Source organism: Canis lupus, chromosome 24 (assembly GCF_048164855.1).
Source record: "Canis lupus baileyi chromosome 24, mCanLup2.hap1, whole genome shotgun sequence".
Lineage (NCBI taxonomy): Eukaryota > Metazoa > Chordata > Mammalia > Carnivora > Canidae > Canis > Canis lupus.
In genome coordinates this window covers 46,468,565-46,492,242 of record NC_132861.1, presented here as the reverse complement: position 1 = coordinate 46,492,242, position 23,678 = coordinate 46,468,565, and the positions used below count along the sequence as shown (strand labels likewise).

Below are 23,678 nucleotides of genomic sequence, written 5' to 3'. Positions count from 1 at the left end.
GTAACATCATTGCATTTTCATTAAAAACACAACCAAGGGGCGCCTGGGTGGCTCAGTTGGTTAAGCATCTGACTTCAGCTCAGGTCATGATCTCGGGGTCCTGGGATCAAGTCCCGTGTTGGGGCTCCCTGCTCAGCGGGGAGTCTGCTTCTCCCTCTCCCTCTGTCCCTCCCGCCCGGCTCGTGCTCTCTCTGTCTCACTCTCAAATAAATAAAATCTTTAAACAAAACAAAACAATGCAAAAAAGACATCCTGAAAGAGAGTCCAAAGTTTCCTGGTGGCATATGGGTGTTTCCATTTTAGACTTTTTGCATATTTGTAGCTGTTACGTTTTCACCAATGAGAACAGACTGCTTATTTAGTGAAAGAAAATTTAGATCCAAGAAACTAAAGGGAAGAGAATACATGAAGGCTGTCAGAGTCTCCCCAGTAGTCTCCACGGGGGACCCGGGGACCCGGGCATACAGTGGGGCACGAGGCCGAGCAGACCGGCGGAGCGCACAGCCGAGGGCAGGCTGACGGCGCAAGCATGTGCGCACATTTTCGGTTGTACCATATGAAATTACCAAAGTTTCGCACCTACAAGAGATGGCAATTTCATACGATTCAACCTAAAAAAGCATACATCTCAGTTAATCCCCTCTGAAGAAACTTGCTCTCAGGGGTTAAAATGACTGTCCTTATAGAGACCTGCCTTTGGTCAGGGATGGCTCAGATTTGGGTGCCTCAGTTTACCGCTGCGTCTCAACCCTTCTGAGCTTGCAGCAATGGGCAGAATTGGTGCCCGTGTTCCCAGAATGATGTCCAGCCAGACGTTCCTTGTCTCTACCTCCCCCTCCTGTCTGGCCCCCGCATCTTTGTTTCTCCCGGCCCCTTCTCTGTCATCCCTCTGAGTTCTTCCCACCCTCTCAGCTGGTTCCAGCACCCCTTGGTCTGCTGCTGGCCTCCCACCAGCCACCCCTCCCTGCCACCACCAAGCCATCCAAAGGGTGGGTCAAAGAAGGAAGGTTCTGGCACTCAGTAGGGGTTGTCCTTGTAAGCCTGAGCTGGGAGCCCCTGTCCCTCAGCCTTGGCAGGGTGCTAGCACCTGGTCACCCAATAACTGGCGTGATAGAGCCTTTTGTGCCCTGCTTATGTGAGCCATGTACTAAAGGATAAACAGTAAGGCCAAGATGGAGGGCTTCAGGCCCTGGTTGGCACATCGGAGGGGAGTGATCAGGTCACAGAGAACACTGCCTCTGGCTATAAGGAGACCCACTGCCTTGCCCAAAGACCTCGAGTATTTCCATCAGCCCACACCACCTCCTGATCCAGGAGCCAGTCCTGGTGGGGCATCTCACTTCTGCAGAGCAGGCCAAAATGTAGACACAGAGCACTGGTTGGTACTCAGATTCAAATCTGAAGTGCCCCAGAGGTCTTCTGAGTCCAGCCCAGACAAGCTGAAAAGTCTCCCAGTGGGGACCAGGGCTGGATAAGACACAAGTGATAAATGATGCACCCTCTCGGGGACAGGCAATGTGGCAGAGGGAAGGATGGACCTGTAGCTGTTCAAACCCCCACTGACCTGGAACCCATGTCCCCTAACTTCCCTGGGGCTGGTTTTCCCAGGTGAGAAATGCATCGTGAGAACCGAGTGAGCAAATTTCCAGGCACAAGCAAGCTTCAAAACACATATGTTCCTCTCACTCCCCTCCTGACTCATCTAGGTAGTTTGTCCTCACTTACTTTGGAGTCAGCAAAAACATATTCCTTCCGCAGGGTCTTCTCCTTTTCGGTTTCCACCAAAATCACCAACTTGTTCAGAAACTTTTGAGACTTGATGAGCTGTAAGACTTAAAAGAAATGCAAGTTCATTTATTCATTCATTCATCCACCTATCACCCAATATGTGGAATCTATGCTACATTCTGACACCTGGTCATTAACAATCCTAACTTCCCATCCCCAGGTGAGCACCCAATTTGTGCCTCGTCTCCTAGATCCCTTTGTTCCGGCTGTACTTCCAGAGAGGGGTTCATGCTCGGGAAGGGTGGTGTCTGGAACAAGAGGTGACCTGGCCAGAGACAGTGTGAACTGTCACCTTTTCATCTTCCTCCCTCTCCCTACCTCCATTTCTTTCTCTTCCTTCTTTTGCTTTGCTTTTAATTTTATCTAAATCAAAAATTTTGATTTTTTTTAAAAAAAAGTTTTATTTATTTGAGAGTATGCGCACACATGCACAAGTTGGAGGGGGAGAGGTAGAGGGTCAGGGAGGAGCCGATTCCCCCGCTGAGCAGGGAGCCTGACATTGGGCTGGATCCCAGGACCCTGGGATCATGAACTGAACAGAAGGCAGAAGCTTAACCAACTGAGCTACCCAGGCGCCCCAAAAGTTTTTACTTCTATCAACAAAGATGCAAACTGTTCTACAAGACTTTTAACAAACAACAGTATCTCCCCAAACCCACCTCTCTCCAACGTCCCTTCTACCTACAGGCAACTACATTCAACTCCTTTAATGGATTCTTTGGGAATTTTACTGTGTCTCCAAAAAGCATGCTTCATTACGTCTTCCCGGTGTTCCAGTGTTAGGTATTTCCTATTACATTTTGGTTTCCTATTACATAAGGTAAAGGTTTAGACTTCTTTCACACATGTACAACTTCTTCCCCCCTCTCATCACTCCTTTCCCCTTACCAATGTATTTCAGTCCCATCATCTTCCAGTAATATCATTTTTGTCAAGTGAGTATTCATTGTGTTATTATGACCATAGAAATGCTACTGACAGAAAAGCCTCAATTGTGTCCCTTTTCCTATACAACTTTTTGATTTTTCCTGGAATTAATAATTGCCATGTTTTTTCATCAGCCCAACTCTTAGTTTATAATGTTCTTTCCCCTGTAATGGAGCACATTCATCATTTTTACCATCCTCTGGGCCCTCTCTTCTCTGGACTGGTGACCTCTAGGTCTCCTGTACAGCCATCACCCTAAGGCCTTCCCTCTCCGTCATTTAGGAATCATCGATCAGACTGGAGCCAATTTCTGTTATCACCTCTTCTTTCTTCTTTTATGCCCAAATTTTGGTAGTGCAATATCTCTAGGAGTTTTCCAAGAAAAAGGAAGGGATAACAAACTTTGGGAGGCCTTGCATATCTGAAAATCCTACCCTCATATTTCACTGACAGTTTGGAATAATGCTCTCTCCCTTAGGAAAACTTGCCCCATCATCTCTAGTCTTTGGCAGTGCTGCTGAGAAACTCAATGTCATTTTGATTCACCTGCCTGCAGAAGAGTTAACCTGGGAAGTCTGACTGCCATCCCTGGAAAGGATGCTTGCTAGGTGCCCGTTGGTTGGCATCTGGGAACTTGGCTGTGGGGAGGGTCCCTACCATTTCCTGAACTGGTAAGGGGAACTCATTACCCCTAAACTGTTCAAATAGTATGGTTTATGCTGATCACCTGCTTTCCTCCTGGAAGTCTAAAATTTGGGTATGCGCCAGGCAGAGAGTGCCCGTGTGCCAGGCCCCAGTAAAACCCCTGGGTGCTGCTCTCTAATGAGCTTCCCTGGTGAACACTTCACATGTGCTGTCACAACTCATTGGAGCAGCAATTAAGCATGCCCCCTGTGACTGCATTGGAAGAGGACTTCTGGAAGCCTGTGCTTCATTTCCCCCATGGAATTCTTCCCATGTGACTTTTCCTTTTTTGGATTTTGCTTTGTATTCTTTCACTGTAATACATCAAAGCTGTAGGACTTTATGCCGAGTCCTGGTGAATCGCTGATAGTCTTGGGGAGCCCTGACTCCGTCTGTAATCTATCTTTTGAAGATTTTAGGATCTTTTCTTTGACACCAGTGTTTTAAGACTTTCCAGTGTTTGAGTGCCTCAGGGTGCAACAATTTTCTTGTCCTGCTGGGCACTGTGTGGGCCATTTGCGATTTGGAAAACTGGTATGGTTTTGTTCTGACAGTTTCTCTCATTGTTTCCATTTTCTCTTACTGCCTTATTTTGGTATTGGGTGTCTTAGACTGGTCTTCGAATTTTAAATAATCTCTTCTATTTTCCCTCACTTTATCCTTTTGTTCAACCTTCTGGGAGCACCTTCCTCAACTTTATCTTATCACCCTTCCATTCTGTTTTGACTTCTAAAAATTTCTGCTGTAATGTTTTAATTTCCCCTTCCCTATCTTCCCCTTCCTTCCTCCTCATTTTGTTCTCTGAATGCTCCCTTTAAAATAGCATCCTGTTCTTGTTTCATGGTCCAATTTCTTTTCACCTTGATAAATTGCTCCCTCCCTCCAAATGTTTGGTCTTTTTGCTTATTTTTGCCTTGCCTCCCAGGTTTCCTTTTAATTTCTGGTGATCTTTGGCTGTGTTCCAATAGTGACCGTGTGTGTGTGTGTGTGTGTGTATGTGTGTGTGTGGTGGGGGTCTGTCAAGCAAGGCTTCTGCACTGAGTGGTCTCATGGGGGAAAACCAAGGGCTGGTTTTTGCCCCTGGGCTGGTCACATGCTCCAGAGACTCTTCCAAACTCCTGCCTGCAGGGTGTGGGCCTTACGGGCAGTGATGAAGGGGAACATTCAGAAGTAACCATTAGTCCTGTTCCCAGTGGGTTCCTCAGTCCTTACCAGGCCTGGTGTCCCTCTAGCCCTTTACCTTCTCCAGAGAACATCCAGTCTTGTGTCTAATAAGTGAGGGGAAGCAGAGGGGAGGGTGTGAGGAGCAAGAGATGGTGGGTCTCTTTTAAGAGATTTTCATCCAATCCTGATGTTTATAACCTCACCTTCATCACTTCTAGGGGCCCCTGACAGTATCAATTCCTGTACCCTTTGTGGGTTCTGTGGTAGGAGTTAGGTGTCTCAGTTTTTCCTACTGCATGCTGAAAATTGAGTCTTTCTGGTTCAAGCTGGTTATCATTATCCATCTGCTTTTCAGCACTTAGAATTTTGTTATCATCTCAGTCTCTTTGTCCCTGTGACTTTTGCTTTTAGGAAGGGAACTGGCAAATGCGTATGTTTGACCTCCATCTTGACCGGAAATCTTACCCAAGGGAAATTGTGGATGTCCTGTGTGCTCAGAAATCCCATCACCCTTGCCAGCAGCCGTAGAGATCCCATGTGTAATTCCTCCTGCTGCCAGCTGGGACACCCTGACACTTTTCCTAATCTGCTACTGAGTCCATGTCTCCTTCCTTCTGAACTTCTGGTTTTTCCTTGACACCCATTTGCAGGACTGTGTGGCTGCTTCCAGGATGTGATATCTTGCTTGATCAGGATTAGTATTTTACCCGAGCTGGTAAGTGGCCCACTTGTCCCCACACCTAGTTAAATAAACTAGAAGCTCTTAGTGGTTCTTTTCCTTGATACTCTACATCTCATTCATGAACAGGTATGAGCAGTTCTACCTTCAAAACATCCCCAGTGTCTCTCTTTCCCCATCTCAAGCCATCACCATCTCTTGCCTGGTGACTGTCAAGGCTCCTAATTGGTCTGTCTCCTGCCATCATTTATTCTCAGCATGATAGCCAGAGTTCATTACCACTCCCTTGCTTAAAATCTCCTAGTGGCTCAATGCCCTTAAAACATACACCATCTGGCTCACCAAGCCCAGGACAGGTGCCCAATCTCTGCACCACCGGTGCTCCAGCCATTCCATGCTTCTCACACGACAAGTCTGCTCCCATCTTGGAACCTCTGCCCAAGGGTTTTTCTTTCTGTGGTTTTTGCATGGCCAGCATCTTCCGGACACTCAAGTGCCAGCTCAAATGGCACTCTTCCATTATTGTCATAGCATCTGATTTGCATTCCCAGCCTAGAGTTTATCACTCCCTGACATTTTCCTGGTTTACATATTTGTATACTTGGTTATTTTCTCCTGGACTCTTACTTGCATGGAATCTCCCTTAGAACTAAGACTTCTGGCTTGTTCACTCTTTGCATCCCCAGAGCCTGGTTCATCATAACTGCTCACTGAGTGAATACGTTACGATTTCCTCATACAGCAACTGGCTTTTCCTATGCGTAGAAGACCTCAATGCCAAAGCTACTCATGAACACGGGGACCGGAGCAGGGCAAGGGAATGCCCACACCCGCAATCAAAGATTTCCTCCAAGGCACCTGGTTGGCTCAGTGATTGAGCGTCTGCCTTTGGCATGATCCTGGAGTTCTGGGATCAAGTCCCACAGCAGGCACCCCACGGGGAGCCTGTTTTCCTCTCTGCCTCTCTTTCTCTCTCGTGAATAAATAAATGAAACCTTAAAAAGAAAGAAAAAAAAGATTTCCCCTAAATGATCAGCACTTTACAATAACCATGATTGGAAACCTATTGCACCAGGAGTAGCTAAAGACCTGCCTTGTGTCACCAGTGCTCACGATGACCCTATAGGAATCTGTTTTAGGGATGTGGACATGGAAGCTTTGAGTAGGCCAAGTTACTGACCTAAGGTCACACCATTATGAAGCTGTGAAGCGAGGATGTGAAGCCAGTAGGAATCCAGTTTACCCAGAGCCCCTCATCTCTCCAGCACACTGCTTCCAGTGCCAATTATAAAGAGGTCACCTAGACATGTTGCCACATGAACTGTGATACTGCACTGGCCTCGAATTCATTTGTTCATTCATTCATTCATAGATTCACTCAGTATGTACTGAGATCACTTACTCTGCCCAACTGCTGTTCTCGACTCTGGGGATTTGGCTGTGAACAAAAAAAACTTATTTCCTGGCCTCTGTGGAGGCCACATTTTTTTGGGTGGGGGTGGAGGGGAGTTGGGGATTTATGAGCAACACTGCAAGCACCTTAGTCAATCCGCAATCCCTGAGTATGCACCTGCTGAATACCAGGTCCTGAGCTGGGCCTACAGATTTCAGAGGTGGAAGATCCAGACCTGGCCCACGTGGGGGAGGGAACTTGTTAACAAGTAATCGTGTCCTGACGTGACAGATACTACGACAGAGGGTGAGCTGGGCTCCATGGCCTGGAGGGAGGACAGGAAGCAGGTGGGTATGGCCCACAGAGTCTGGGCTGGCAGGCTCCGGGCGTCCTCACTTCTCTTTTTAAAGGCTTGTGAATCCCCACTGTAATGGTGTATCTTGACTCGAGCTGGGTTTTCTCAGGGCTGCTCTTCTACACGTCCCTGATCTGATGGCAACATTTACACCGTCCAGAATGCCACAAAGGAGTATATTCACCCCTTTAGGTGACCAACCCATCAGTGCTCTCCATTTCACAGTCCATTTCCAGCTTTTACTTGGGCATTCAGGGCCCTGTCCACATCCGGGGCCCCATGCCCTGCTGCTCCTCCCTTTAGGGCCACAAGTAACACGGGATTTCCCTAACACATGCCATTCTCAGTTCTAGTGCCCTCCCCTACCTTATGCTTGGCGAACTCCTAGTCATCCTTCAAAGCCCTAGACAGAGCCATTTGTGGTGTGACCCCTCCCTGCACACCCCACAACAAAGCTAATCAACCCTCCTGGGCTAACCTTGCATCTGACACACATTCTAACACTTGCTCACAGGTCGACTTTCCCTTCTACGCTGCTACATCTTTGAAGGAGGGCTACAACCTGGGGTTGATGCATGGAAAACATTCCAAAGAAAAATGTCCATTGAATTAATAAACTGACAAGTGTTCACAGTGTTTCCCAGAACCCTGGGAGGTATTTCTTGCAGTCCAGGAGCCTGGAGTTTTTTAGAGCAGTCAGGCACTCTGACACTCTCTCCCCTTGTCTTACAAGCTTTGGTTTCCTCTTCAGCTGGATCCACGCCTTTCAGCTGTAAATCGTTCTGACAGGTGAGAGGAAAGCATGGCTCTAAGTGGATCACTTTTGACACAGCCCAATCCTGCTCAAGCCCTCATACAGCCTACGTCTCCAGCCCAACTTGGCAGGAGACAGAGCAGCCTGCCTCAACACTGTGACCTCAACTCTGCATGAATGGGACAGCCTGTCACACTTCAGCATCTAGGGCCTTCATTTCCTGGTCTTTCCTCACTGCTCTATTTTGCCTTCCTCATCTTCTGCCTCACTTTGGAAGGATAATCACAATGGTGAGGGTGTTTTGTTGAGCACTTACTACCTACTGTGGTGGATTTAAGACCCGTGGCAGCCCTACGGGATGTACACCCTTTTAGAGAAGTACAGAGGATTGGAGAGAGGACTCTAGCCCAGGGTCACAAGTGACCAAGCTGGGATTCAAGGTTGGGCTCTGACCGCCTTTCCCTGTGCTAACTATGCCCTTTCCCTCACTGTGCCCCACCTCCTGCATGGGGCTGGTCCCCAGACTCCCTCCCCCCCTGCCTTGAGACCATCCCTTGGACCTTGGTGCCACAGCACAGATGGGATTTGGGAGCAGGAGCTTGCAGGACGGGGCAGGCCCACGTGGAGTAGCTCTCTTCCCTGGCCTCTGCCTGGGCACTCGGCCAGGGCCCGGTGCTGCTGCTGGGCACAGATGGGCTGCTCTTGTATATACTAGCTCCTCCTCTTTCATGACAAGCCTAGGAATCCATGATGATGATGATGATGATGATGATGCCCATTTCAGAGATGAGGAAAATGAGGCACAGAGAGCTTAAGTAAGCAGGCCCACAGGATACTGCCAGCGAGTGGCACAGCCTCCATCTGAACTGGGGCAGGTTAGCCCCATGGTCTGGCTGCACGCTCATCCCCACCCCACCGTGCCCAGCACAGTGTCTGGCACCAAGCCGGCTCTGAATATATATAATCTCCCCTCCCGCCCCTCTGGAGGTCCAACCGTAGGGATTCCATGGGTAGTAGATGTTATTTGTAGGTCTTGGCTGTCAAGCCAAATATCTGCCATCAGAAAAGACAGCTCAGGGGAGTGTTCTTGATGGGGTTAAGGCTGCAGCTCGTGCCTCGGGCCCACGGGAGACATGCCGTGAGGCGCTGCCATCTGCCATCCCTGCTGGTGCCTACTCTGAGGCTCAGAGCGGTTAAGCAACGTGTCCAGGGTCACACAGCCACTAAGTGGCAGAGCTAGGATATGAATTTAGACAGTTTAGTTCCTGAACCCACATACTTGAGCACCATGCTAAACTGGCTCAGTCCCCGCTACGCTCAAGACGCTCCCTGACTGGGCCAGCAGGCCTTAGGTGCGCAGGGCTCTGCACGGGGACGCGAGGTGACCATTTGGTCAGTGTGGCTCCTAGTGGGGAAGGACACATTCACAAAGAACTGCCCCCCCGGGGTCGAGCGTTTACCTCACCTCCCCAGGGTTTGCTGGAAGGAGGCGGACCGTACAGGGAAGGCCTGGTAAAGGAGGGACCTGTGAGGTGAGCCTTGGAGCCGGCAGGGGGTCCCACAGGCAGGGGGAGGGGGCCACGCGGATCCTGGCACAGGGGCAGACGTGCCTGGCAGGACTCCTTTTCCGGCCGCCTGCTACAGACCGGTCACGTCATGCAAAACCGGGCACCTGCAGAATGAGAGCGTCGTGGGTGGGAGGGGGGCTTACTTTTATTGTGAGTGTAGAACTTGTCCTCAGAACCATCCTTGGACTTCTTAATTATCAGTTTCCCAGACTCAACATCGACTTTGAGCTGCAATTTCTGAGGAATCCCCAGAGACTCTGACTTTACCTGTGAGGAGGGGAGGGAGGAGGGGAGACGTGATCATCCTCTCTCTGCAGAGGCTTTGGCTGCCAGCCCTGGCCATCCAGCCCTGGTGTCCCATGTGGTGCCATCGGGCTTCTAACTCCGTGCTTCCCTCGCCCCAGAGCCCCAAGTCCACGCTTCCTCGGGCAGCCCCTGAGAACTGCTAAAATGTGAGAAAGAACCCGGCTGTGTGTCCTGTGCACGTCAGCGGTTCTGCCAACAGGTTTGGTGGAGGCAGCAGGTGAACCACCAGAGAAGGATTCATTCACGGCTTCACGGGGAGACACTCCTCAATCTGCTGTGCCACCACTCCCAGAAAGGATGCTGAAAACAGACTGAGACTCCTGGGCCTGGTTACAACCAGCAACTGAACATTTACTGATGATACTTAGGAAGGAGACAATTGCCTAGGCATGCTCAGAGGCTGGAGATCTACACACAGCGCTATCATCAGGGCCCGAGCAGCCTTTACGTGGGAGGCGGGGGCGTCTTGTCCTGTGTTTCTGAATGTGGGACCAGGGGCTGGACTGGGCTGGCTGCAGCAGGATTTCTGTGGATCATGTAGAAAAAGAGATTTCTGGGCCTGAGCATGGAGGTTCTATCTCCGTCACTCTCCGGGAAGTCATGGGAATTATATTTTTTTCCTACTCCTCCCTCGAGGCACTACTTTGCAGCTAGTTTGGGGGCAAGGGGTGGTAGTGGTGTCCCTGTATGATTGTCACTCATTGCACTCATTTGGAGAAGGACACAGTTTATGGCATCTTGGCCTGGGGCACTCTTCCCTGGGGAGTCTCTCCAGAAGGAGGCTCCACAGACCTGTCTGGTGCCCATTCTGACCTCCTTATCATCTCCATGGGTGGCTCTGCCAACCACCACTCTCGCATAGGGATCCTTGCCCTTGTTCGTAGGGATCCTTGCCCTTGTTCGGCTGAGCCAAACACTGCCCCCCCACAGAGACCATTAGGGCCTCCAGCCTCCATCAGTGGCATCTGAGGGCACAGCCACTTACCTCAAAGGTGACCGGAGGGATGAGGGAACGCCGGTGGGGTGACTCGGGGCCTTCGTGCAGCAAGGCCTTGACCTGTGGGCGTATGAGCACAGGGGCCTTTAGGCTGGGAGGTGCAGGGAAGACAGCCTCCTTCGGGGACGGGGTCAAAGGGAGCACAAAGCCTGCATACCCCAGCATTCCCTAAGCAAAGAGAGGACCAAAGAGGAGCCCGGGGAAGCTGCAGGATCCCCCAATACCTTATCTTCAATGGAGGACAGCAGACTTGTCAGTTGGCTGAGCTTGGCCACCATGTTGATCGGATTGGCCTCACCAGGCACCTGACAAAGAGCAAGGAAGGACAGTAGTCAGAGTGTCAGAGGAATTCCACTGGACCCTTTCTTCCTCATATCACCCCCCGATGGCCCCTCGAAGTACTATGATTATTCATTCCCCTTTGCAGGCCAGAAAATCAGAGCTATCTGTAGTCACCCCAAAATTATCACGACCAAAATACAAACCTTCATTTCCTCTCCCCTCTTAAACTGTTTCTCCAACTGCTTCCTACCTTATCCACCCAGTCGCTTAAACAGAATTCTAGGATCAGCCTTGATTATTACCTTTGCTTCCCCCTACGTCTACGCCAGTGGTGCTCTTCTACTTCCAAAATGCAGCCATCTCACTACGGAGATCCCATTGCTAGGAGAAAACTATCCTATTCTTTACCCAGCCCTCTGAGACTCTGTATGCTGACCCCTCACCCCCAGCCAACCCATGCTCACCTCCGACCTGCCAGTGGCCTTTGAGCTACTTTCCCTGAGGAATTCCCAGAGACATGGAGGTCACCAGGGGAGGCCACCTGCTTGCTACTCGGGTCTCAGATCCACAAAGAGGTGTTCCCGGGCCATGCCAGCTAAAGCACCAGGACATCTCTATCAAATCACCCTGCTTTGCTGCTTGTCAATCACCTTGGTCACTTATTCGTTCATTGTGTCTTCCCTGCTAGAACGCGAGCTCTGTGAGAACTGGGACTGTGAGTACGGTTGGGCGCCGTGACCTTGGAGCTTGGACTAGTGTCTGGCCACAGACGACGCTCAGTAAAGTTGTTCAACGCCCACAGGAGGCCCAGGGAGCTCAAGTTACTTGATTGAAGTCACACAGCCAGTGGATGGCAGGGCAGGACTCACATCCACGACCGTCCTGAGACCCAGGCCACTGTCTCAAGTGTTTATTCCCAGAACCAGTATTTACAAGGCACCTGCTCTGTGCTAGACGTGCGGTCACACACGTGGAATTAATGGTACCATGCCTGCCTTCCAGAAGTTGGATGATAAAATCAGACGCGTGTATGGAATGGAATGAGGGTTATCGCCAACCAGGTGAAGTCCCTTTACCCCACCCCTTGCTTAGTAAGTCAGCCAGGCTACAGTCGCTTTTGACCTCAAATTTCTGCCCCCTTGCCTGCCAGCAGCATCGCCACGGCGACACCCCCCCACCCATCACCCCATCACCCCCCACAACCATCTTAGCTTTGTCAATACTTTCTCTGGTTTATTTTTGCCCTGTTCCTTAACAAAGCTCCCAATCAAGCCCATGCTTATCATCGAGGAGGGGAAAGCCTGGAGATGAGGAGATGGAGGGAAGACTCTGGGGGCGGGGGTGGGGGGTGGAGGGGGTGGAGCAGACCAGCAGGTCAGTGGTGGAGTAATTTGTTTTGGGTTGTTTATCTCATAAAGAATTGAAAAGATAACAGATTCAACCTTCTTCCTTTTCTCTCTCAGGGACTTGGACCGAAGACCTGCTTGCTACCTGGGGCAGTCACCTAGCAGTTTTAGGTTGGTGTCTCCCCCTTTTCCTTTGAATCTGTGTCTGAGGAGGCAGGTTTGGCAAAAACTTACCAAGTGTAAACCAAGTTATTGACAAACCTGGAGTTGGTTCTTGGAACAAAAGGTGTTAGCATAATGCGGGAGCTCGGCCTCCACTTAGGCCTCCCAGAAGGCGGAACACAGAGGAGAAGGGCATGAATTCGTCCATGAGGCCAAGCACATTTTAAACGCACCCATTAAAAAAAAAAAAAAAAAAAAAAAAGGCAGCCTAGGTGGCTCAGCGGTTTAGCACTGCCCTAGGCCCGGGGCCTGATCCTGGAGATCCAGGATCGAGTCCTGCATTGGGCTCCCTGCATGGGGCCTGCTTCTCCCTCTGCCTGTGTCTCTGCCTCTCTCTCTCTCTCTCTCTGGGTCTCTCAAGAATAAATAAATAAAATCTTTAAAAAAATAAAAAATAAACGCGTCCATTCATCAAATCCCCGCATGAACGGATTCTTCTAACCCTTGTTTTGCGGATGGGAAATTGAGTCAGAATGGTGAGTCAGCGTGTCCAACGTCACACACAGCTAGTGTAGACCTGAGACTTGCATGTAGGTCTAGCCCAGTGGTTCTCGGCTGATGGCGATTTTACCCACCAAAAGGCATTTGCCAACATCTGGAGACATTGTGGGTTGCCACAACTGGGGGATGCTAGTGGCATCTAGCCAGAAGAGACAAGGAGGTGTTGACATCCCACAATGCACAGGACAGTCCCCCACGACCGAGAATAATCTGGCCCCAAAGGTCACTAACGTCAAGGCTGAGGACCTAATTCACAGCTTAGCCTAGAAGTGAGCAAATTGGCCTGAGTGACACTGTGAGTTCCCATAAACTGGCCCAGTTATTTTACTTTGCTTTTTAGTTGCCCTTTAAAGGGAGGATGTGGGTTCCAAGGTTAACGACTCTTTCTCACATGGGGCAGAGCCAGGTCTCTCCTAGTCCTGAGCTCCGCACTCATTGTGATTACCTTGCATTTTGCACCTCCCATCTCGAATGAATAAATTCCACATGTGGGGGGTCCCCGGGGTGAGGGGCCCCAGCCTGGCTCACGGACCCGAGGGGAAGGGCCCTGTGTCAGCAGGGTACGGCAGTCAGTGTCTCACACATGCAATTTCACTTAGTCCTTCACAGAACCCTGCAGTGTCAGACGTGCTCTGCCCATTTCACAGCTGAGGAAAACAAGGACCAGTGGGGGCGGGTCAGAGACTGGGCTCGGAGGTTTCCGATCTAGCGGGGAGTGTTCTTTCCTCTACCTCAGGCAGCCCTGGAACTTCCTCCTGGATCTGTGAATTTCTGAAGGCATCTAGGACATCCTCCCTGCGTTTTCATTATGAGTCAGTTCTAATAAGGGAGAGTGGGACCGAGGACCCTTTCTCCCCATCCACGTCTGATGCCACCCTCCATCCAGAAAGGGAACACCAGCTGGCCGGCCAGGCAGTAGCCCCAGCTTGACGGTGGCGGCCTGACTCTCTGGGGGCCTCGCCCTCTTCTCTATTTCAAAGATGTGGGTGTGTGGTCTTCTGTTCTAATTATTTAAATGTTAAGAGTCTGGCAGGGCCCCTGTTTTGCCTAGATTTGCTTTTACTCTCCCAGAGATTAACGTCTCATCATTTGCTTTCATTGCCTTTTAAATTTTGGGTGAAATTTCTTAAGTGGTACAAATAGCACATATACATCTTCTCGGTAAAAAACACCCTCCAGCAAACAGTCTGGTCGAGCCCCAAGTCCCCGATGGCCTAGCCCCTTCTCCCTCGTCCCATCCCCACGCGCGGTGACCAGAGGTAGACTTCGGGATAGGAATCCTTCTGGTCGGATTTCCACACGGACCTCCACATGGGCTTTTTTCCGCCCAACAATATGCTGTGGGTAGTATGTCCACAACAGTGCACCCCCCCTTAGACTAGAATTCTGCAGCTCTACGTTTGGGTGGTTTCCACTGTTTTTGTTTTTAGAGATAAAGCCACAATAAGCAATAAACATCTCTGTCCCTAAGACGGCTGCCTACGTATCAAACTGTTTGCTTGAAGGATGTGTGCATTTAACATTGACGTTGCAGGTGGATAAACTGCCCTTCAGAAAAGTCATTTCCACTCCCAACCGCACAGCAGAGCAGTGAACCCCATGTGAGTCCCTGACCCCAAAAACCCAAACCAAGCCCTGATTCCATCAACCAACTTTTTGCCCATCTGATAGGCAAAGAGATTTCCCTGTTACGAATCTCATTTTCCAGTTACTCATGAGATAAGGTTGAAGACAGCCTTTCTTTATAACGTCTCCCTAATCCCTGGGTGGCGCAGCGGTTTGGCGCCTGCCTTTGGCCCAGGGCGCGATCCTGGAGACCCGGGATCGAATCCCACATCGGGCTCTCGGTGCATGGAGCCTGCTTCTCTCTCTGCCTGTGTCTCTGCCTCTCTCTCTCTCTCTCTGTGTGACTATCATAAATAAATAAAAATTAAAAAAAAAAAAAAATTATAACGTCTCCCTATTTTAAAAATTGGGTTTGTTTTTCCTTAATTATTTGGAGGAGGTTTTTTGTTAACATATTAATCCTTTGTCCCTTATATTTGTTGCAAGTACTTTCTCTGGAGAGGCTGGTTCTGCTTTTGACCTTTGCTGCTGACACCTTTCAATACATAGATCTTTGCTCAGTGGATGACTTGGCCTTGGCTCCTGCCAAACTGGGAGCCAGCGTGTGGGGGGATGGGGACCACCTTCGCTTTGCTTTTTTGGGGCAAGACTGCAGGATCAAGCATTTAGGCACTTCACATTCTTCTAATAGTTTCCAGTGAGCAACGATTAAAAAAAAAAAAAAAGGCCCTGCCTTGTTTCCCTATTCAGCACTAACAAGTAGTTCTGCTGATGGGTGCGTAATTTGACATCTTTATTCCTTAAATCAAAATCAGGCAGTGGGGAAATGCCTAACTGGGAGAACAGAGTCCGGAGCCCCCCCCCCCCCCCATCCCAAGCTCTGGTGGTCTAGCCAACTTAGGGCAGGAGTGTTGCGGGGAGGGCTCCCTTCTGAGCCCTTGAAACTCTGCAACCTTATCCCCCACCCCTCGCCCCTCACCCCTCACCACCCCTCACCCCCATTGATAAACCCTGGTTTATCAATCTCGTCTTTCCAACCCCAAAGGCTTTACCTGAGGCCGTGGACGGAGGCCAGGGGAGAGCTGCTGGTCAAACAACCTTTGCAGAGACTCCAGAGAGGGGAGGGTCCGAATGACTTCGCTAGGAGCAGGGGACAAGGTGAAGGTCAAGGATTAGTGAGGAGCCGGATGAGGCACGGCAGGCTTCAGCTGGAGGGACGGTCACACCCGGTCTGGCAAAGGCAGGGATCCTTCCCAGAAGAACAAGCCCGGGCGAAGATCCAGGCCTGCCAGGGCTGGCTCACCGCCCCCCCCCCCGGACCCCCACGTCTTCTCGTTCCCCCACCCAAACTGGAGTCGTGATGCGCAGACCTGAGTTCCCTCTGGTCAGCCAGACTCGGAGCCTGTAGATAACTGGGACACAGAATTACAAAACTACTTTGAAATCACTCAGGGATCCACGGTTCCCAACCTCGTGTTTATAAGAATCGCAAACACACCGGAGTGTTAAAAATGCAAATTTCTGGGCCCCAACCTGATTTGGTCTGGAATCTGCATTTTAAATGTGTGCCCCAGGGGCTTCCGGGGCTGAAGGCCTGAGCATTCTGGTTCAAATCCCCTCCTCACTGCTGAGGTTGACGCCTGGAGAGATTTTGCTTTGTCTGACCCATTGACAACTCCTACAGCGGAGCTTCACCCATTCTTTGCTCCCTTCTGTCTTTATTGTTTTCACATTGTTTCAATCACAGCGGCAGACGGTTTTGAGTTCTCTTTTTCACTCATTACTTCACCCCAAACTTCATGTTTTTATATGTTTAACATTCGGATAGTTTCAAAATAGTCTATCGGGTAAATGTGCCAAAATGAATTGCTGGATATTTGGGTTATTATTTTTTTTATTTGGGTTATTCTGAGATCATGGCCATTACAAATACAGGCTGCTCCGAACAACTTTGTTCCTATAGCTTTTCTTATTTTCAATGACAATTTTATGGTAAGCAGAGATTGTGGCTCTTGATCAATATTGCCCAGCCTTTGAGTGATGGTGCCCCTCACGGGCCACAGGCACTGTTCGAGCCCGCTCCTTGGAGGTGCTTTCTGCATTTGTTGTACGATCTTCTTTTCCTCTCTCCTTTAGTGGGTATAACACTGCATTTCACTATTGATGCACTGCTTGCGTGTCTTTAATTCAATGTCATTAAATATTTTCCTGCAAGGTTGGTTTCTACTGTATTTCTCTTTGTATAAACTGTTAGTGTCCTTTGTCAGTTTCCTGATGGGGATTTTTTTTTTGAATAAAAGTTCTTTTATTAAGATATTCTGTAAAGTACATGGATGCCAATCCCAGACCTCTCTGTTATCTATACCGCACAATTATTCCCAAATAACCTGCTGGGGATTTTGTTAGACTTTTAGACATTGGTATAAACTCTTCACACACCATTTTGCTTTTTATTTAGTCCAGGTGTTGTAAGGATTTTTTTTTCCATTCTGTTATTGTCATCCTAGGCAGGTTGGATTTCATTGTAAGGCACTGTATACATTCTAATTCTATTTTTCATCTTTTCCTTGGTAATTCTTTGCTTGCCTTAGTTAAAAATTTATCAATCAGTCTTTACTAGTACGCAATTATTTGCTCATTTAAAATTGGTTTCTCACTGTTTTAAGAGTTATATATAGGTTTTTCTTGTTGATATTACACATTCTTAATTCCTCATCTAGAATTTTTTTTTTTAATGAGTGGTGGAATTAAGTTCATCTTTCTCCGTATTGCTATTCAGTCTCAACAGCACGTGCTCTCTCTTCCATCTTTCCCTTGAGCTAGTCCATTGCACGAGCTCTTTTTAAATATGGTAGGATTTGTTTGCAGTCTCCATACCATTCATTCAACCGGATACAAAATCCAGAGAGCTCCCAGTATAGCCGGGATCTCAGATTTACAAAGTCACGGTTTGGGGAGGGGGATGGTGTTACAGCCCTAGGAGTCACTTGTGACTACCTTCAGGGGACCAAGGGTGGGGTGGAAAAAGCTGATTTGCAGGGTAGGGGGAGTGCTGGGCAGACTGGGTTCTGGGTTTCCCCACCCCCTCTGCCAGAGCTCCTGCATCTGATCATGCAGTGATATTCCATTTAAATGGTCATTGTCAGAAAAGAATTCTGGGTTAAAAAAAAAAATTCCAAGGCACTAATTATGAACATGCTTTAACATCAAATAGAACTCTCTCATTGTCCTTTTTCAAAATGATATCCTAAAAACACAAATACACAGACACAAGCTGAATCTGTAGGTCTTTCTAAGAATGACACTGCTTTTCCTTGTATTTTTAAACTTTGTAAAAAATTTAAAATTTTGAGGCACCTGACTGGCTCCCGGGTGTGTCTGGAAGTGTTGGTTAGGGTCCGAATGACAAATGACACATTGAGACTTCAGCTGGAAGCCTTAAAAACTGACATCATCGGGGATCCCTGGGTGGCTCAGGGGATCCCTGGGTGGCTCAGCGGTTTAGCGCCTGCCTTCGGGGCAGGGCGTGATCCTGGAGTCCCGGGATCGGGATCGAGTTCCACATCAGGCTTCCTGCACGGAGCCTGCTTCTCCCTCTGCCTGTGTCTCTGCCTCTCTCTCTCTCTCTCATGAATAAATAAATAAAATCTTAAAAAAAAAAAAAAAACTGGCATCATCATACAGAAGGGATTTGTCGGGGGGGCATCACAACCACTGGCAGGGTCTCTGGAAAGCTTGTCCAGCGTCAGGTCACCAGCTCAAGGGAAGTCAGGGGACAAAGCCAGAGTGGGCTGCAGTCCTGGGGTAGGTCAGACCCTTAGAGACAGCTAATTAGGGGCTCAGACCCCCTGCCTGAGCCCTCCCAGAGGGAGCACGACCTCTGCCTTGTTCTCAGCAAGCTGGTTCATTGCCCCAAGGTTCCCATCAGGTATCCAGCCAGCACATCCAGTGTGGTCCAACCCAGAACTCCAGGCTCGGAAGGGACGCTCTGATGCCTTGCTGTTTTCTTAACTTTTGCTGTCTCTATTCTTTGCTTCCTTTGGCAAAAAAAATAAAAATAAAATAAAAAATAAAAAATAAAAAAAAATTAATTCCCATACAGTGAGAAAGCAGGTGATAAAGGGCATCTCTTTTTCTTTTGTTAAAATGTTTAAAGGAATAATTGTATTGTTTCTCTGTCAGGTGGAACTGGTTTTACACTGACACTGACTGCATTAGTAACAATCTATCCTTTTTTTAAAAAAACGCTTTTTTAAAAATTAGAAATGACTCTTTTGGGGGGTGCCTCTGTGTGGCTCAGTCAGTTAAGCATCCGATTCTTGATTTCAGCTCCTGTCATGATCTCAGGATTGTAAGACAGAGCCCCACATTGGCCTTCAGATTGTCTCTCCCCCACTAAAAAAATGAAATGACTTTCCTTTTTAATTCACAGGTCTGTTAGGACACCTATGCAAATGACTCTTTCATGTTGTAATCGTGTTTTCTTTACATTGACTCTTCTTTGAAGTGACTTCTTAGATAAAGCCTCCATTTTTCTTTCTTTCTTTCTTTCTTTCTTTCTTTCTTTCTTTCTTTCTTTCTTTCTTTCTTTCTTCCTTCCTTCCTTCCTTCCTTTCTCTTTCTTTCTTTCTTTCTTTCTTTCTTTCTTTCTTTCTTTCTTTCTTTCTCTTTCTTTCTTTCTTCTTTCTTTCTTTCTTTCTTTCTTTCTTTCTTTCTTTCTTTCTTTCTTTCTTTCTTTCTTTCTTTTCTTTCTTCTTTCTTTCTTTCAAGTAGGTTTCACACCCAGGATGGAGCCCAGTGTGGAACTTGAACTCAGGACCCTGTGATCAAGACCTGCCCTGAGATCAAAAAGTCAGACGCTTAATCAAGCTACCCAGGTGCCCTAAGCCTCCATTTTTCATATTACTAAATTATATTTATTAAAACATTATTAAAATATTAAACACTGATATTAACAAATGAAAGTGGATACAGTTTTATTTCAGGCTATTATCTTGATTAGGCTTTTGGATTTGAACTGTATTTTTCTTGAAGACTGAATTAGGTGATTTTTGTCATTCAGGAATAATTTACAGAGTATGGTCATTATTTGTTTCTTGAAACTTCAAAGGAGGGCACTCATGGTAATTTTTATGTTGTATGTAAAATATCTGTTCAACTATAATTTGAAGATTTGTAGCCCTGTGCACTGTCTTTGTTTTGCAAATCTTTAATGCAGACTATTAAATCTCTTATGTTCTAATATTTAAAATTGTATGGGTGCTTGGGTGGCTCAGTTAGTTAAGCATCTGATTCTCGGTTTTGAATCAGGTTGTGATCTAAGGTTGTGAGATTGAGCCCCACCTCAGGCTCCCTGCACAGAGTGGAGTTTGCTTCCCTCTCTCCCTCTGCCCCTCCTCCTGCTTGCACACACTCTTCCTCTTTCTAAAATAAATCAATAAATCTTTAAAATAAAATTAAATTAAATTAATACCTAATAAATACCAATAAAATTGTAATTGCCTTTTTTGCTAATTTATTTCTGGTTTTATTTTTACCATTCTCCCTACCTTCCCACCCCTACCCTGCTCTCTTCCTTGCCAGTTCTTGTGATTGTTTATTTACTCAACAGAGATTTCTTAAAGACTCCGTTTTGTTCACTGCAATATCTCCGGCCCCTAAAATAGTGCGGGCATGAATCCTGCACACATTCAATCTCTGTGCATGGATACTGAGTAAGCAAATGTTTCAGATACTTTGCTAGAAGTGGGAAATATCAAGGCGATTAGGACTTGACCTATGATGCCTTCAAGAGTCTCATGGTCTGGATTCAGTTTGTCTGACTCATTCTCGTACTCCCTTTTCCATAACAGAGCATTTAAGGCTATGGCTTTTCCTCCAACTTGTGCTTTGGCTGCGTCACACAGAGTTCTTACTGAGGCAGTTTGATTTCTCCGTGGCGCCCACACCTACCCCATGTAGGTTTTCCTTGTGTCAGTTTCTTTAATTCAGCTGTGATTTAGGAGGCGGTCTAAAAGTGTCCAGGTGGTTGCGTGGTTGTGGCGAGTTGTCTTCTTTATTTCTATTTTCATCACATTGTGTTCTGGGAGCATAGAATGAACACTTTCGCTTTGGGTGTATTCATATCCAGCTGCTCAGTAAGCTGCTGGGTTCTTATTTTTAAGATCACCAGTGCTCTAAGATTTCAGGCAAAAAAATTCTTGGATCCTTATTCAAGTAAACCCACACAATTAGGACATTTTCACAATTGTTTAAAAATCTGCAAAGACTCCCTGTGCTCTTGAGTGACGTCTAGGGTCAGTTAATCCTAGATCAGTAGTCTTCTCCTTGGAGATTCCTGCTTCAGAATTTATATCAGGCAATGTGAATAATATTAAATATTGCAATTTTTCAGAGAAGTGGTGCTGTTCATAATTACTCACTTTCTGAATTCACCTTCCCTTGTGATTTAAGAACTTTGTAAGAAGAGACTTAGATGGTGCTATTTGGTTATTCTGCTAATTGGATCCTTCTGAGGCTTCTCAATACCTGGATTTAGGTCCTTTATAAGTGTGGGAAAAATATTTTCTTTTATATATATTTACCATTAATTATGTCATTTTTTTCCTGCTTCTTCAAGAGCCCACACTATCAGATCTGGGTTGAATCTCTATGTCCTCTTTCCAAAAAATAACAATTTTTTTAAACACATGCTCTTCACCTATCCTTAGATAGGTTTCCTGTGTTTTCTATATATACATCCCTGACATTCTGCTCTGTTTTGTGATTTAATTTTCAGATTTGATTTGAAAGCTATGTTCTCATGAAACAGTTATAATGCTGGTAAAGTATTTTTGTTTTGGGTTTGTTGATTAAAACTTTAAGCATGGGGCACCTGGGTGACTAAGTTGGTTAAGTGTCCAACTCTTAGTTTTAGCTCAGGTTCTGATCTCATGAGATCAAGTCCTGCATTGGCCCCATGCTGGGTGGGGAACCTGCTTGGGATTCTCTCTCTCTCCCCTTGCCTACCCCCACCCCTCGCATGCAAGTGTTCTCTATTTCTAAGAAAAAAAAAAATCATAACCCCACTCTCATTAATAAAGTACCCTCTTCTATACTTGGACATTTTACTTTAAAATTCCACTTGAAGTTCTTCTCATTTCTCCATTTCAAAGGTTACCAAATATTTCCAGACTCTAGTGACTTTGTTCTCTATTCTTTTTTCTCTGCAAAAGTTTCTGTCTGGTTCTAGAGAATCTAACTTGGGTTTCCAAATCCTCCTTGAGCCTTTGTGCTGCTGACATTCAGATACACCTGGCATGACATTTTGTAGGGGAGGCTCTTGCATTGTGTCTCACTCCTTAGTTCTCTGTGACCTTCACACTAAGGAACATTCTTACTGGGCCAGGGGGTCTGAGTGGATGGATCCAGTCACCTTTGGTGCCATCCTCAGCCCTTCTTCCAGCTTCTCCTGCACCCCACACCTACACATCCAGCCTGGGCCTCCTTCTCCTTTCACTCCCCACTGCGGTGACCTCACCCCACTTGTCTCTCATCTTTAAGTACCAATTGCATGCTGCTGAGTCCCAAATGCAGACCTAGCTCTGAGGTCTCCAGGGCTCGAGACTTCTAGCATAATGTCATGATTGGCGGTTCAGCTGTGGGTTGCCTAAGAGCTCAGAGAAAGATCTCCCCACAGCTCCATACCCTCTTCCTGGCTTCTACTTTTGCAGTAACTGGCATCATCATCCACTCAGCTGCTCACACCAAATGGACCTAGGGGTCACCCTCCATTCCTCTTTCCCTGATCCTGCATCCAAACAGGCAGCAAAATGTGTGAGCTCTTCCATCCACACTTGTCCTAGGTCACACCACTCTCATGCCTCCATGCCCTTGGGTCATCATCTTTAACTAATACCTACAGAGCCATTCCCCTGCACCAGGCATTGTCCCCAAACCTGGGACTCAGCAGGGAGCAGAACACACACAGATCCCTGCCTTCCCTTCTCTAGAGCCGCCCACACATTACAACCCCTGAGCTCTGAACTCCTCTTCTGCTTTGGGTCAATCTCCTGAGATCCATTCTCCACAGAAGTTGGATCATGGCACGATCCTCTAAAATCTCTACAGAGTCTTGGGATGTATACATGCCATGGCTCCTGCCTAACATTGCCAGATAAAACACAGGACAGCCAGTTGAATTTGAATTTCAGATAAATGATGGGTAATCTACTAGTATAAGTATATTCCACCATTGCATAGTATATACTTATACTAAAAAAGTATTTGTAAAAAAAAAAATAAAATAAAATAAAATAAAATAAAAAGTATTTGTGATTTGTCTAAAATTCAGATTGAACTAAAATTCATCTTGTGCCTGGTCCACCCTATATTCCTGCCTCTCCCTGACCTCTGTTCCTAACATTTTCCTTCCCTCATTACACTCTAGCTACATAGACTTTCTATTCCTTGTAGGCTGGCCTCATTCCTGCTTCAGGACCTTTCTTCTTGACATCTGTCTGTTAAATTGCTGGATGGCTAGCTCCCCCTTACCACCACTGTCCTAGCTCCATTACCACCTCAGATAGGCCTTCTTAACCCACAAGGGATGCTAGTATCCTCCCACCCAACGTCTCTGTCATTTTTGCCTGTTTTATTTTGTCATAATGCTTATTAAAATTATCTTTATTTACAGACAATCTATTATTGTGCTCTTCACTAAGACATCAGCTCCAACAAGGTCTAAAAGAGCAGAAATCTTGTGCATTCTGTATCCTATACCCAGAACAGAGTACAGAGGAGGCCCTCCATACATATTTGTCAAGGAAATGAATGGCACACCCAACAAATAAATGAACTGAATACCTGTTCCAAACAGAATGGTTTGAAAACTGCAAGTTCATAGTTAAGGATTGGGAAACATAACTGCATCTATGTAAGATCTTCTAAAATTCCAGCCTCCAATTAACCAAGTCTCCAAGCCCGGCTATGCTTTTGCCTATGAGGGTGAAGACAGGTGTGTAGGGGACATTACAGTGTCCCTAATTCTACTAGCAGTTAACTATTCAGTAAATAAAGATGCGGAAGAGCTGCAAGCCAAAGGAAGCTCTTCCCAGGAACACAGAGAAGTAAGCATGCTGGGGAAGCAGCTGTGTCCATAAAGTGAG

The 23,678-nt window shown here is 47.2% G+C and overlaps 1 protein-coding gene across 1 annotated transcript in view; it reads right to left on the bottom strand.

Moving 5' to 3' along the window:
- Window positions 1–23,678, bottom strand: part of INPP5D (inositol polyphosphate-5-phosphatase D) — a 120,389-nt gene that overhangs the window by 38,967 nt on the left and 57,744 nt on the right. The window contains exons 6-10 of the mRNA XM_072796722.1: window positions 15,585–15,672; window positions 10,840–10,920; window positions 10,604–10,675; window positions 9,456–9,579; window positions 1,726–1,832 (exon numbers count right to left, since the gene is read on the bottom strand). Coding sequence (XP_072652823.1) covers window positions 1,726–1,832; window positions 9,456–9,579; window positions 10,604–10,675; window positions 10,840–10,920; window positions 15,585–15,672 — 472 coding nt within the window. The remainder of the gene's footprint in view (window positions 1–1,725; window positions 1,833–9,455; window positions 9,580–10,603; window positions 10,676–10,839; window positions 10,921–15,584; window positions 15,673–23,678) is intronic.